Source organism: Balaenoptera borealis (assembly GCF_965194805.1).
Source record: "Balaenoptera borealis genome assembly, chromosome: 19".
NCBI lineage: Eukaryota > Metazoa > Chordata > Mammalia > Artiodactyla > Balaenopteridae > Balaenoptera > Balaenoptera borealis.
In genome coordinates, this window is record NC_138878.1 from 51,918,228 (window position 1) to 51,934,518 (window position 16,291).

The 16,291-nt window shown below is 42.0% G+C and overlaps 1 protein-coding gene across 4 annotated transcripts in view; it reads left to right on the forward strand.

The window, feature by feature from the left end:
* The window catches only part of UBA2 (ubiquitin like modifier activating enzyme 2), a 31,738-nt gene extending 23,409 nt beyond the window's left edge, over window positions 1-8,329 (forward strand). For 3 of the 4 annotated variants that reach the window (XM_082366499.1, XM_082366500.1, XM_082366502.1), the window contains 4 exons: window positions 1,268-1,364; window positions 4,126-4,231; window positions 5,807-5,943; window positions 7,469-8,329. In XM_082366499.1, coding sequence (XP_082222625.1) covers window positions 1,268-1,364; window positions 4,126-4,231; window positions 5,807-5,943; window positions 7,469-7,650 — 522 coding nt within the window. In that variant the 3' untranslated portion in view covers window positions 7,651-8,329. Of the gene's footprint in view, window positions 1-1,267; window positions 1,365-4,125; window positions 4,232-5,258; window positions 5,302-5,806; window positions 5,944-7,468 lie in introns of those variants that run through there. The other variant, XM_082366501.1, reaches the window with a different exon arrangement.
* Window positions 8,330-16,291: the final 7,962 nt, after the last annotated feature.

Below are 16,291 nucleotides of genomic sequence, written 5' to 3' on the forward strand. Positions count from 1 at the left end.
TTGCTTTACAATCTGGGTCCTGTTGTCTTTCCTGTCTGTGGTTCCAGAATATGTGCTTCACATCCCAGAAGGGAATAGGTGTTTTTGGCTAGAATATGGAGCACAGGTGGTACCTTGGTGGCACAGTATCTTAGTAAGCAAGTTCTTTGTTTCTCAGGCAGTGTGTAAATTCTGTATTTTTTTGGCAGATAGGAGGTATCCTAACGTGACCTAGTGACGGTGCTGATTCTGGTATGTTAAGTTAGTCCCTGAGAAGATGCATCGTTTGCACGCTTGGATTCACCTGTAGAGCTCTGGAGTGAGAAATGGGGGGTTAGGTTATGGTCTGGTTCTAAAGCTTGGTCCTTCAGTTCCTCCTAGTTTTTTTTAAATTAGGAAAGATTTAAAAAATGGCCTGAATGGGTTCCACTTCCCACTTTGGGGATCATTTCAGATAGTTCCTCTGATTATGTCCATCATAGTGTTACATATTTATATACCTCCTGACATGGGGGAGTAGACCTTCGTGGCCCTAATGGCTGCTTGAGAATGAGTGGCCTTTCTCCCAGAAATGGTTACACAGGGCGGGTTGACTTGAGCTTATGTTTTGGATGGGGAAGCAGCAGGATTTGATATACTGGCCAGCAGAGAGGGTGGTTGCCCCATCTTCTTTCTTAGGAAAGAAACGATTATAGTTGGTATCTACTCATTCTTGAGCTAAAGGTAATTCCACTATTGGTAGGGTAGTTGGACCTTTAGAGAGTTCCTCCATTGTTTGGTTTTTTTTGTTTATTTGTTTGTTTTATAGGATCAGGTAGGATTTAACAATATTATCACTCCTGATCCGTCTTGGAATTTAGAGATGGAACTTGGGAAGGGGAAGACTTTATCTGAGAATCAGATTGATGAGAAATTTTTCATCTATAAAACATCTGTCAGTACGCGTTTGGAATAGAGACTAAGATAAAATATGTCAAGTGTCTAGATTAGTACCTAATCTGCTGGGAAGGACAAAATACCAAGAGCCAGCCAAGGAGTTCTCAGTCTCCATCTGGAGGAAGTTTTACCTGATCTTTATCAGTGGTCAAACATGGGGATGGAACATGGGCATGAGATAATTGGGTAAATTCCCATTGCTTTCCTGCTTGCCCTAAGGTACCTTAAAGAGCAACTTGGCTCATTTCCAATGGAAGGGGAAAGTTAAGAGCCTTTATGAAAAAAAAAAGTCTAGGCTTTTTATGGTCTTTAATTCCATATGTTAATATTTTGAATCTTTTTTTTCTTATAGATAGTGAAAGAAAAATTTGCTATGGTAGCACCAGATGTCCAAATTGAAGATGGAAAAGGAACAATCCTAATATCTTCAGAAGAAGGAGAGACAGAAGGTATTATACATTGCCTGTGTTCACTCCCCCTCATTTGGACGCAGACTGCCTGCGTGAAGGAGTGCATGTTAGTTTATCCATTCACTATATATGGTACTCAGTACCTCAGCTGACAGGGGTGATGTTTGTCCAAGAGTGGGGAAGCCTTGATAGCCTGCTCGTGATATAGAGCAGAGACTATTGCTGAAATCAGTGCCCAGTTTTGGTTTTCTTGGCTTTCCTTTTCGGAAGTTCAAGCAGTTCATCCCTTTTGTTAATGTATTTGTTATATAAGGTGTAATGCATTAGATTCTGTTTAAGCTTTCTAAGTGAGAATTGTGTTGTGGTTATGCCTCTTTCAGACCACACTGGTCAATCTGATTGGACTTAGAAGTTCCCACACCTCATCTGTCCTGATGGGGAGTGTCAGGATTCTTTTTGGCTATAGCTCCTTGTTAAGAAATTGGGGATATTAGGTCATGAGTAATTGGAGGTTGCGTTTTGGCTGGGTCATAGTCTGTTTTAAGAGTCTAGTTGAATATTTAAGCCCCATTCTAGCCATCTGTCTCTTTTAAAGGCTAGGACCTTCAAAATGGAAACTGGTCAAGAATTTCAGTGGCTTAAATGTGGTCCTTTTCCACAAAATACTTGTGCTACTGAGGGTGAGAGAGCATTTATTCAAATATGTTTGGAGTCCATCTGTGTTGCAGACATAGTCATAGATATTCGTAATTCAAAGATGAATAAGATAATTGTCCCTGGCTTGAAGTACTTACAGCCTAGAAGGAGAGGAGGGATTATCAGCAAGTAGATTTAGTGCCGTCTAAGAAATACTATAGAGAGAAAGTGAACAAAGTTTGAATTGAAGCTTTGTAAAGGGAGGGTCGGGAGGGTGGAGTGTCACAGGAGAAAGAGGACTCATGGGCCAGTTCTTGAAGAAGAGCTGAGAGGGGAGAGTCTGCATTTGGGCAGAATGAACAGCATCTACAAAGGCATAAACTTATGAAGCAATATAAAAGCTTTAGGAATGGCCAGTTATTTTGTTTCACTGGAAGGTGGGGTGCTGTGGGGTTGGTAGTGACTGTGCAGCTGGAGGATTCGCCGTGTCATATGTGTAATGTCTGTTTGTCTTCCTCCTCCCCCAATATCCTGCTCCCACCAGGGTTTAAGCAGGGAAGTAATGCAGTTACCTTGTAGTATAATCTGCAGGGGGGTGAGATAAGGATGTAAGAGAAGAGGCAGGGAGTCAGAAAAAAATGGAGGGAAGTGAGGGATTTTTACTAAGGCAGAAGCAAATGGCAGATTTGAGATTTGCAGAGGCAGAATTTAGAGCACAGGTGAAGAAGAGTAGCATTGTTAGGCTTGGACAGAACTGTTGCCAAGACTCTGGCTTCAGAGGTGATGCTAATTCACCAGGATAGAATGCTCAGTGACTGGTTCCCTTTTTAACATGTTGGGCTGAGGAGTTCTAGTGAGTGTGAAAGGGCTTGGGGATGGAAGTCTAGATAGGAACTATTGTTTTCCAGAGACATTCCAGGGAGACTAAAAAGGTAAAATAAGAAATAAAAACTAAAAACGTAAAAGATTGTTAGATTATGTAAATTTAAACGTAAGTAGAATTTAAAATACAGTTTACTTAGTATGTGCCAGGCACGGTGGCTATAGGTCAACAGGTTATACACAGTCTGTAGACACAGAGCAGATACTCAGTAAAGCTGACTGAGTGTTGTGAGGGGAGAGTGTAAATTGACAGCTAAATGAGGAAGCAGTTTTGTAAATGAAACTTGAGTGCTTTTACAGGTCAGGAGAGAGGAGCATTTGAACATGCAGGAGAGAAATGATAGTTAAGGCAGGATGGCCCTAGAATAGGTAGGAGGAGGTGGTGACACCAAAAGTTTAGTTGGAGAGATTGTTCTTCATTGGAGTATTTATAATCCATGTAGCAAAGGCTTATTGAGTGCTAGTAGATGCTAAGCATGGTGTGCTACATGCTGAGGATATTTCAGATGAAGCAGATATGACATGTGGAAGAGAGAACTAGGTTGGAGTGATTAGTTTTTGGAGACCCTGCTGTCCATTGAGAAAAGTTGAAAATTTATGTTGAAAAATTCATTGAAATAAACAGTTTCCTCATACTTGTGAATTGTAAAATTTGCTAAAAGTAGTTTGTTGGCATTTCTGTGGATAACCTCTTTAGAAATAGAGTATGTTTTGAACAATTCTAAAAGTTGTCATTGACTCCTGTAGGATTCCAGATTAATTTGGTTTCAAGGAGAGAAGGTTCTCAGAACTTCTCACAGTTTGGTTCCCTTGAAGTAATTTTGGTAGTTAAGTTTTCAGGGCTGAGTACCTAAGTGAGTAATACTTTAGTGGACTAGTTTACTAGGGCTGCCATATCAAAATACACAGACAAGTGACTTAAATAACACATTTATTTTCTCCTAGTTCTGGAGGCTTGAACTCTTAAGATCAAAGTGTTGGGAGGGTGGGGGGAGTCGACGGGTTTGGTTTCTCCTGAGGCCTCCCTCCTTGGCTTCTAAGGATACCAATTAGATTGGATTAGGGTCCACTCCAACAGCCTCATTTTAACTCGATCACCTCTCTAAAAAGCACTGTCTCCAAGTATAGCCACATTCTGAGGCACTGGTGTTAGAGCTTCAGTGTACGAATTTTGGGGAGATAGAGTTCAGCTTATAGCAGGGGGTTTACCTTTTAAAAATTAATGTGACTGCTCCACGGACATATATAACTAAAGCATCTAAATTTCTTTCACATTTTCTAGCTAATAATCACAAGAAGTTATCAGAATTTGGAATTAGAAATGGGAGCCGACTTCAAGCAGACGACTTCCTTCAGGACTACACTTTATTGATCAACATCCTTCATAGGTAGGAAGTATTAATATTTTAAGTGTAAGAAGTTATTTGAATATACAAACTTAAGATAAAGTGGAGAGAAAATGTTTTCTTACCTTTAAACCGTACTGTTCATTTGAAGCTGCACCATGTATATGCTCAAGTTGGCCACTAAGTTCCCTGAGGTTTGACCTACAGAAAAATCTGAGAATCCAGAAAGAAAAGGGATAAGCAAGAAATGTTTAAGGGTTAACTAACTCATCAGTGGTGGCTGATCAGAAAGACCTAGAGAGGGTAGAAATCCGGGTGTTTGAATAGTTATAATCAGGGGTGCGTTCATTTTGATAATTGAACTAGAATAAAAAAATTTAATTAGTTTTAAAGATTCATTTGGAAGAAAGAAATAGTTCTCCCATAAAACAAGTATTTCATTGTGATCTGGAACAGTAACAAGAGAGCGTTAAAATTTATCCTATATAGATTCCTGAGTCATGTATTTTTTTCTTTTTATTTGATTTTATATCCTGCCCACTTTATAAAAAAGCATCCAAAGTGCTTGCATTACAGGATATTTGCACATATGTAACACAATTTAAATACAGATGGTCCTCCACTTTGGTGTGTTTATCTGCTGAATGAGGTAACATGCTCGTTGATACCCTTAAACTGCACCCTGACTCATTACTTTAGGTAGCATCTAACAAAATGCAAAGGCTGCCACCTGCATTCACATGTTTTTTGCCAGTGTTGCTATCTATATATCCAAACATTTAGAACTTGTGTAGTTGTTTGGAGAGTATTACATTATATATATACTTAGTTTATAAAAAGCATAAAATGACAGGAAAAACTGAATGTGGGTTATTAGTATAAAATGAGACAATTGAGTGAAAGATAGATATCGCTAGGGAGTGATATCTGGCCTCGATTAGACACCAGTTGGATGTTAGTGGTGTGCTTGTGTTCAGTTGTGAAAGGACATGTACAATAAAATGGAAATATATCACATGGTGTCTAAAAAAGGAGGCATAATTAGGGTTTTTTTTATCATATTTTTTAGCTCTCTGGGAACAGAACCCCCCTTATAACATGTAAGTCTTTTGTTTGACTTTCATGCATTAAACTTTTATACATGTTTTTGGGAACTCATTACAAAAGCAGGGTGCTGCCTGTAAAGATGGGGAGGAAACCGAGAATCCATGTAACTCAACCCCCAAACACTAAATTACTCTGGTCAAGATCGGAGTAGAGTGTATAGAATCTTTTCACCTAGTAGCTGAAGAAATAATGCCTAAGAATTACATCAGGCCTCACAGTTTTCAACTCGTTTTCTGCTTTAGCAATAAAAGTTACTTAACATTTTTTTTAAAAACCCTTTCCCTGAATTGAAAGTGCGATGCTATTGACCATTTGAATTAGAGTTTTGAATTATCATAAAAATCTGTTATATAGTCTTTTTTTAAACTCTTTGAAAATCAGAATCCAAATATTGGGTGTGTACGTAGTATACACTTTTTGAGCTTTGAGAACAGTTTCTGTCTGGTGTGCCTTTGCTTTTGTAAGTAGTATAGCAGTGGTCCAGTGTTATAGTACATGGTTCTCTTACAGTGAAGACCTAGGAAAGGATGTTGAATTTGAAGTTGTTGGTGATGCCCCAGAAAAAGTGGGGCCCAAGCAAGCTGAAGATGCTGCCAAAAGCATAACCAATGGCAGTGACGATGGAGCTCAGCCTTCCACATCCACAGGTGAGTCATGGCCCCGGCCAGCAGGTTGTTAATTTACCCACCAAGCACAACTATTTAGAACAAACTGATTATTTTATGAATGTTGACCGTAAAGTAGAACTCTGCAGGACTACTAGAGGTGTGTGTTGGTTTGGCATTGTTTTAATGAAGCTTTGAATGTATGAACCATGAAGATATTTAAGACTGGGTAAAATTTTTATGGAAAATAGACACTTTATTTTTTTGTTCGTTTGTTTTTACAACTGGAAATGTCAGTTTACTAGTGTATAAAGATGGTTCATTCTTAGTAGTAGTAGTTTTGGATTTTGTATGCGTGTTCGTAGGGGCAGTAAATTAGTGCATCTCACTATTTTGAGTGAACAGATGCTTGGTAAGTATAGCATTTTAGCATTTCACAGTTTTCTCAGAACCAGTGTGACTTTGGTAAAGTGCACCAGAAGCTCTCTTTCCCTGGGTTTTCAGTGTTGGTGCTTTACTGTGCTCGAATGTAAACGTTTACTACCTGCCCCACCCCACCCCAACTCTCTCTCTCTCACACTCACACACTCACACACACACACACTACCTACCTACCTCTTCATTCTGTAGTGTCAGGAAACTAAAAGTTACTAATTTTTCACTTGTTTGTTTTCATTTCTTTGACCCTGTGTCTTTGGTGTTCTTTTTGGAATATGGTGGTTCCTTGGTTCTCATGTTCTCTGAGAGTTGTAAAGATGGACTTTGAGGTAGTCTAGAGTGTGTGGGCCATGGGTTCATGACCTTTTCCCCCCTCTGAAAATAGAAAGCTTCATCATCCTCCTTTAAGGAAAGGACTGGTAGTTTTTCAAAACTCATAATTCAAAATGTGCATTTATTGATGCACTGCTGTGGGTAGGTTTTGGAGGCTCTAGCAATGAGTAAGGTAGGTGTTCTGCCTTTGATTTAGTGGAGTGGTGGGGGATGGGTGACACAAAACCAACCGCAGTGTAAGGTTAAGAGCATACACTGTAGAGCTCCACTCTGCGGGTTTGAATCCTGACCTCATCCTCTGCTACCGTGTGACCGTGGGCAAGTCTCTGTGCCTCAGTTTCCTTTTCTGGAAAATGGATAATAATGTTATCTTCTTTATACGGTGGTTGTGATGATTAAATGAGTTGTATATGTAAAGTGCTCAGAACAGTTCCTGGCACGTTGTAAGTGCTATGTATATGTTGTTGTTGTTTGTTACTACCACTGCTGCGAATATTAGGATATTCACCCTCCTCTTTTCTGTTGGAGAAGTCGAAACAAGGAACTGTAACAATTCCTTTGAATTATATAATGCTTGTTAAAATTTTTGTTTTGATTAAGAAAGAAAGAGGTGCTTGTAACAGAAAACATTAAAACACTATGGAAATATGTAATGTATAAAGCCAAGGTCCTAAGGGTAGCCATTCTAAAGTTTGGTGTATATTTGAAGAGTTAGTTTTTCACATACGTAAAATTTTAGTGAACTGCTAGTAACCCCCCACTTTTAACCATTTTTTCCCTTTTTTTCTGAAATAAGCACAAGAGCAAGATGATGTGCTCATAGTTGATTCGGATGAAGAAGGTCCCTCAAATAATGCTGACATCAGTGAAGAAGAAAGAAGTCGCAAGAGGAAATTAGATGAGAAAGAGAATGTCAGTGCGAAAAAGTCACGCATAGAGCAGACAGAGGAGCTTGATGATGTTATAGCATTAGATTGAACGGAAATGCCTCTGAACAGAACCCTCTTACTGCAGTAGGCCTTCTGGGCAGAACCAGGTTATTTGTTATGTCCTTTGTTCCAAAGGGAAAAAATTGGCACCAGTGACTTGAAGATGACTCTGCTCCCTTTGAAAGCATTCATTTTGCTAGAACTATTAGAAACATTGCAGTATGCTGTATTGAAAGTAGGAATATAGTTTTAAAACCCTTTGAACAAAGTGTGTGCATAACCAGTCATGAGATGGAACAACACAATGCATGTTGCCTTTTTAATGTAAATACCCTTAGGTATCATTTAACAGTTTTACAATATTGTGGTTTAGTAAAGTTGATACCTGGTTATAAATATTATGCCTTTATTTTTGGTTAGAAGAAGAATTATTTTTAGCCTAGATCTAACCATTTTCATACTCTTAATTGACTGAAACAGATTCAAAGAAGTATCAAGTGCTATGCATTGAAACTTGTTTTTAAATGTTAACTGGCACTATGTATATTAATGTAAAACAGTTGTTAATTTACTCAAGTTTTCAGCTTGTACTGCCTGGTATGTCTGTGTAAGAAGCCAATTTTGTGTATTGTTCCAGTTTCAGGTTATTTATATTTGATGTTTTGTAAAACTCAAATACGACTATACTGTACTTATGGACCAAATAAATGGCATCTGCATACTTGTTATACATGCCTGCACAGTTCACGTTTCTGCTGGGTTTATATGTTGTATTTGCTGCAGGCATGCTATATTCTTTGCTTTTAGAAAATTAACTCAGAAACGGACGTGGAGGTTACAAGACCTCTGCTGTTTACCATAGGTGAGTACGTTCTGAAAGAAAGCTTTTAATGGCATTTGGATTGTAAACAGTTGGCCTTCTGTTGAGAACATTTAAGTGATCTTTGCTCGGCCCCAGTCACTTGGAGCCCTCAATTTGAGACTCCACGGGGAAAGCCTTTCCTCCACTCTGGGTTGTCCCCAGGTCATCCAAATCCCTTCTTGCATTGTACCATTTGGGGCCCAACTCTGGCCAGCAGATGTGGCCACACCAGTGCTGAAGGGGCAGTGCTCACATCTGTCTCGGACCTCCGAAGGCCTTGGCCTTTAGGCCGCTGTCACACAGATGTGCCTGGAGTTTTTGGGTAACAGAAACCCATGAAGCTTTTTGCCCAATTCTGTACCTCTGCCTTTGGTGTTTTTGGCCACAGTCAGCCAAATTTCAAGTTGATAATTCACTGTATTGTCCAACTTTGTGTAATTCTTACTCTGCCATCCAGCTTACTCCTCGTCTGTGTCATTTGTAAGTTCATCATGTAATCAAAACTTTCAGAAAAATCGTAGCGAACAAGACTCAGCCCGCAGGAGCATGCTGCTTGACGCCTCCAGGATGAACCGACTTCCATTCTTCAGATACGACAACTGCAAGCAGGCTAGATTCCCACCCACAACTCTATGACCCTGTGAGGTTCACTTGGCCTCTAGATTTTTTTGGAGGTTTCGTTTTCCTCCAGAAAAATAAATTTCAAAATTACAGAGCTGTGTAACAGATAAAAATGAGATATTCTGGAATACCACCTCTCAGAAGCAAGTTTTGGCTAACTGGTTGGTCCCTGATGATCATCTCCCATTTTGAAATTTTGCATTCCGAAGAGGTCTCCAGAAAATTTGTACTTTCTGGAGAAAAACTGAAAGTCTCTCCATTCCTTAAAACCTCACCCTTCACCCTGCCTTTTTAGACACAATTGTCAACAATGTATTTCTGGCATTACGTGTATGTTCTTTCATTTTTTCTTTCCCATTTGAATGTATGTGGCATTAAATGCCCATTTGATCTGTAGAGGTGTGTTTCTGTCTTGGCAGAGCAGTGGTGTTCATCTTTGCAACAACTCTGTGACTACTTTCCCAGCGGTTTCTGTCCGTTTTCTACTTGTTTTTATAAAATCTGGGTTTACCAGCAAAGCAGTTCTGACTACAGTGTCTTGTTCAACTAGACTAAGATTCAAGCTGCTCCCATGTCCCTGGAGAGTGGAGATACTTTAGATCTGACCTTGTATTCATGGTTTTCCCACATGGGACTTCTTAGTGGGCGGGCTGGAAGCAAGGCTCGACAAGGGTGTATCCCTGGCAGCTCCAGCCTGAAATACAGTCTGACAAACCACCTTCCAGCCTCATTGGGAGCAGTCTGGCGACTCAAGTTTACCTAGAGAGTCCATTGTCCCAAAGATCATTCCACGTACTTGGCATGTACCATGAAAGGATTCAGTGTTTTAATATAGAGCCTGAACCATTAACGAAATAACTGATCAGGCAGAGATCATCAGTGGATATCAAAACCTTTAGTAAAAGGCTCCTGAGGAACAGAACCTTTGCAGAGTGCTCAAATGTTGCTGTATAAAAAACTCGCGAAAGGGAAAAGCTCAGTCTTGATGATGGACTGATCTGTCATCAGTGTAATCAAGTGATCAAACCTAGCATCAGTAATGGGACAACCTGGTATGTGCTTACTGATGAGATGTTGATTCAAAGAACACAATGACACCTAGGCCCCCCCCCCCAAAAAGTAACTTGAATATAGTGTCTAGACTTCCAACTGACAGGAAGTAGAAGGGGTACAGGAACAAATGAAACATTAAGAGGAAATAATTGGACAAGTATAGAATGTGTGATATTCTAGAACTCAAGTGCAAAATAAATGACTAAAGTGACAACTGGAAATTTGAAAGTGGAATAAATTAGGTGATAATGGAATTACTTTCTTAGCTATGGTAATGTTCTTATATAGGCCATTGTCCTTATTCTTGTGACATTAGAGATGAAGCTCAAAATACCTACAACTTTTAAATGGCTTATCAAATAATACCGGAAGAAAAAACAAAATTAACATTGAATATAGATGGAGCCTATATACATTGTTCACTGTGCCATCTAACTTTTCTCTGAAAACTTTCATAGTAAAAGTGGAGATATATATTCTGTATTTTTCTTTAGTGCCTATGTCTCTTTTTCAAGTTTTGTATTGAGTATATCCTATGATTGAAATCAGAAAGGTAATAAAGATTATTAAAAATATCAGTTGGAATGAGAAAGTGTTACAGCGATTCCTGGGTTGGCATTGATGAAATCAGCTTTGCTCGTCCGGATTGCTAGGCTGAGACTTAGGAGGAAGTCTCTTTCATTGGAGCCTCCAGAGAACTAAGAAGGGGACCAAATTGTTCCCAGGAGATTAAAGGTCCACTTAAAAGCGGCCAGAAAACGTTGGTTCATAGTCCATGTTCCTGTTCCTGAAAATTGCCCATTGATGGCACATATGTCTGAAGGGGACTTGCCCTATGGCCAAGGACCATGGGCAAATTTAAGCCTCTTGTAGTACAGAAAGCAAAAACTATTACCCAAAGAAATTAGGGAAGAAAAAATGTTGGCACATGTTTCTAGTCATTGTGGCTTGTAGGTATGGTAAAGATCTCTCATTTCCTTGCATCTTAAAGTAGTGTTCCTGAGGACCAGGATCCATTTGATTGTTTTGCAAGATATATTTAGCGAAGTATTTTTATAGACACTTTCATACTGTGAATACATTATTTGCATTCTGCACACAGAGGGAACTTTTTTTGAACTCTCACTAAATAAAAAACTTGCGTTGAACTATAGGGTTCTGATGGTGCTTTGTGCTTGCATATGTATATATCTTATATATTCATTTTATTTTATTTTTTAATTTTTTTTGGCCAAGCAGCATGGGGGATCTTTGTTCCCCGAACAGGGATGGAACCCGGCCCCGGCAGTGAAAGCACAGATTCCTAACCACTGGACCACCAGGGAATTCCCTATAACAGTTTTAAGAACTTTATTTTATTTTTTAATAAATTTATTTATTTATTATTTTTGGCTGCGTTGGGTCTTTGTTGCTGCGCGCGGGCTTTCTCTAGTTGTGGCGAGTGGGGGCTACTCTTTGTTGCGGTGCGCGGGCTTCTCATTGCGGTGGCTTCTCTTGTTGCGGAGCACGGGCTCTAGGCGCGTGGGCTTCAGTAGTTGTGGCTCGAAGGCTCTAGAGCACAGGCTCAGTAGTTGGGGAGCACGGGCTTAGTTGCTCCGTGGCATGTGGGATCTTCCCGGACCAGGGATCGAACCCGTGTTCTGTGCATTGGCAGGTGGATTCTTAACCACTGCACCACCAGGGAACTCCCCAAGAATTTTAAATCTTGCAGCAAATGATGACTTACTACATAGGGAAAGGCTGAGCAAAAATTTTACTAGAATGTATAGTGCTCCAAGAAGGTCCTCAGGATTTACTTTATAAATCTGAAATTTACTTTCTCAAAAGATCAATCTTAGAATGTAGGCATTGTACACACCATCATTCACTCATTCTATAAACATATTGCATCCCTACTCTGCACTATGCTGCTCTTGGAAAACCTTGCCAAATTTGCCAGCCTGGTAGAAATCTTTGAAAGCAGTAAGAAACTAAGGGCTGGTGTGCACAAAAACCTAACTTCTCATCTTAAGGCAGCAATAGGTAGCAATGAGAATCTGAGGACCTGCAGCCTGTGTGTTGCCAAGCTTCCCAGTTGGTCCCAGTGGCAGCTTCCAGCAGCACTAAAAATCATGAACACCAACCTCATGCTCAAAAATGTGATTCCAAAGGCTGTAGGAATCTGAGTATCCCCAAATAGCTCCTCCCCATGGAGATGTAGACTGGCTGGGGTCTTTGCCATGTAAAGTTTGTGCATAAATTCCCATTCCTTAGTGCAGGATAAGGTTTCAGGGCAGGAAAGTGAAGGTCCTTCCAAGATGGCCACTTGCTCCCTGATGGAGGAAGCAAGCTGTCATTGTCAGATCCTAACCCTAATTCTTAGATTGGGGAACCAACCATCCATGGCTTTAGTGGTCAACGCTCCGAAACTTCTGTGCCCCCAGAGAGGCCTAAGGGATGAAACAGGACCAGGGGAAGTTGGTGGACTCAATCTGGTAGAAAGAGCTGGGCCTCAGGAAAGGGGATGAAAAAAATCCCTTTGGGCACAACTCCCAGTGGATTAGGCAGAACATGCACCTTGGGTCTGGTGCTGTGTGTTAATGGGAGGACTGGCCCCTAGGTGCTGAGCTGGGAGAGGTACGAGCGTGCTTTAGGTGAAAGATTACTTCTGCTCTCCCCAGGAAAAATTATTTTGTAAAGGTAAAAACTGCTGCAAGCTGAGGGGAGGGAAAGAAATGCGGATCCCAGCGATTCTTCCATACGCTGTATGACTGCATGCCATCCCCCTTTCCCCATAACCCAAGTTACTCAGTCCATATTTGATTGACATCTTGAGTGTGTCCCAAGACTGTGAGAAAACCACTGAATTTTGTCCATAATTGGGGTCCAGAAAATATGGACACTACAGACAGATAAGGGGGTCTCATTACAAGGTGAGACAACGGGCTCTCTTAAAAAAAAAAAAAAATCACCATTACTGTAGACAGAGTCTGGGTAGGATCAGCATCTGGGGCCTTAGAAGGAAAAGATGGTGGTTCAGGGTTTGGTGTGAGACTAGATTGAACATGTCCTGTTCTAGTCTCCTGAGTGTTGTCCGTTTGTCTAGACAAAGAAGATTCTGGTTGAGAGAATGATAGAACTAGAGGCCCAGCAGTTCTGTTGTGAAACTTCTTTCTCCAACAGTGGGACCCAGGCAGTGGTCGTTGGAGCCAGCTCATACTAGCTTTCGAGAGCTGATTATACCCGTTTCTTCCCAACTCTGTTCAGTGACGCCATGTTGGTAGTTTAGAATTGACCATTTGTACAAATCAGGGCTCCTGATTTGTACAAATCTCCCCCAGAGCGCTGGTTGTTCAGCTTTTATGCACACCCCTGGACTCAGGAAGAAAAAGGCCAGAGAGCACCCCATCGTGCTTCTCAGGCAGAAAGAGCCAGCGAACTGAGATCAAAACCCACCCTTTATTGAGGATACAAAAGGAGATGGGGTCTGGGACACAGTCAGGTAATGTATAGATAAGAGCATGTGATTTTGAATCCTACTTTGTATCCACTTAATGGCATGATGGTAGGATTCCCCACATCATTAAATATTTTAAAGGTATTTATAAATAATTGCTTAATGAATTTCCCACTTCGTGGAAGTACTTTATTCTAATGTTGAACAGCAAAGATTTTTTTATTTTATTTATTTATTTATTTATTTATTTATTTTTTGCTGCTTTGGGTCTTTGCTGCACGGGCTTTCTCTAGTGTGGCGAGCAGGGGCTACTCTTTGTTGTGGTGTGTGGGCTTCTCATTGTCGTGGCTTCTCTTGTTGCAGTGCACGGGCTCTAGGCGCACGGGCTTCAGTAGTTGTGGCTCGCGGGCTCTAGAGCGCAGGCTCAGTAGTTGTGGTGCACAGGCTTAGTTGCTCCGCGGCATGTGGGATCTTCCCGGACCAGGGCTCGAACCCGTGTCCCCTGCATTGGCAGGCAGATTCTTAACCACTGCACCACCAGGGAAGTCCCGAACAGTGAATATTTTGTTTGTTTATTTAAACGAGTTCCAGCCAATTTTATTAAAGAATAATTTTGCATGCTTTTCACCAGTCTGTTTTGGCATGCTTCTAACTGTATCAGAATCACCTAGATCAGTGATAGCCAGTGTGTGAACTCTCTAGTATTTTCTATCCGTTTTGCCCAATTCAATAATATTGCCACTGTAGTGATGGACACCAGTTTTCCATTTCAGTGGAGGATGACTGGTTTTGCTCTGCCTTGTCTGATCATTTTCAGAGTTGGCTTGTACCTCAGCCGTACTTTCCACTTTTCATAGTGATTAGGAGCCTAGAGTTGATGGACTCTGGCAACTTTTTCATCTTTGCTGCCACCATCTTCCTGTCTTAGGTGTGGGACGACCCCCAGCCAAGAACAGCTGCCAAGATTGCCAGAGAGAGAGAAAGCAAACATATTTTAGGTTGTTTCTCTTCCTGTTTGTGGGTGGTTGTTATCCTATCTATCTATCTATCTATCTATCTATCTATCTATCTATCTATCTATCTACTATTAGAGTAAGTAATGTCCTTTAGCTGACCCTGGACTCCAGTATATTATTTAAATCTTGAAAGCTCAAGTGGTCAGGAAAGGATGGAACGGTTATTTAAGAAGTACCTTTGAGGGCAGAGAGCTCCCTCTGAGCTCCTTTTCAGAAGGCTGGAGATCCTAGGTAGGACTGATTAGATTACATAAGTAATGTGATAAACACTTCTGTGGGTACACTGTTGTCTGCATTGGGATTACTTGCCTAGAATAGATACTTGGAACATTACTGCTTTCCAGAGTGTGTTTGTTTGTTTGTGAGGATGTTAATAACACCAAACTGCTCTTCCTGACAGGATGTACCAACTTACACTCATTACCAGTAAAATATACACAAATATACACCACAGTCTTGCCAATATTTCCATTTACAAATGGTAGATAATGTGATCAGTGAAATGTAATACCTTACTGTTGATTTAATTTATTTTCCTTTCTCAGAGTGGAAGATCATTTTTCACCAGATGGCTCCTCTGGATATTTGCTCCCTCCAAACCACTTGCCCCTACCTGTGCCTCCCCACCCCCAGCCTGGGTTGTAGGGGTTGGAATTCTTCCAGCTCTGAGAGGTGGAAGGAGGGAGGAGTAGTTGGGTCGGACACTGCTCCCCTGACAGCTGAGAATGTGCCACAGTGAGCTCCTCAGCAATGTTGAGGCCAGAGCCCTGCTCAGTCTGCACCGGGACCATTCCCCATCCAGGCTTCCTGTTCCCTGAGACACTGTGGGTGCCTTCCTGGAATCCTCTGAGGAGGGAGGTGCCTGGAAATAAGAGAACTCTTCCACTCAAGGTTGTTTTCCTGGATCCACAGGTCCTGACAGATAATGGTTTGCTTTTCTTTCCTACAAGCTGTTTGAAATGTATGACAAGGGCTTTGTAGCTTGTACTTTGGAGGACAAAGCCCTAGTCACCTCTCGTTCCCCTCCCCCACCATGTGGCCCCAAGGCCCTATCCCGTCCCAGGACTGGCGCCTCACCCAAGCCCCTGTGGGCAGGTGCTGGAAAAAGGAGGAGTCCTCACATCTCTTGGTGACTGCCTGTGGGTCACATCTGAGGCTTCCCCGCCCACTGGCTTAGCCCGAGGCCTGTTTCCGGCCTCGCCTGGCCTTGGGCGCTTGTGAACGGCGACCAGCCTTGGGGACCAGTCTCCATCCAGCCCCAGCTCCTAGTACAAGGCGCCTTCCCCACCAGGCAGGTGGGGGCACCCGAAACCAGTGCGCAGCCACATGGCCCTGGGACACGCTAGGATCTCGGGGTCACGCTAGATGCTGGGGTCGCATTTGGTGGAGACGCGCAGTGGTCTCCGGTGTCCTGGGGCGTATGGGTGCAGCGCTTCTGCCCAAGGCCGAACTTGTTCGGCCCAGCGCCTGAAACCGTGGCGGCGTTGGGAAGTAAGATGGGGGAGGATGTGGGAAACGTTTGTCAACTGCTCATATTTCGCTGGCCGGGACTGGGGGAGCCGCCTCCAGCTCAGCCCGCGGGGATACGGGATCTTTCCAGAGGCCCGACGGTCGGAGCGCACAACGGAGCCCGGGCTGCCCCCACCCCCGCCCCGCGGCGCCACAGCTGGCCGCTCCGCCACTCGAGCGCCAGCTCCAAGCC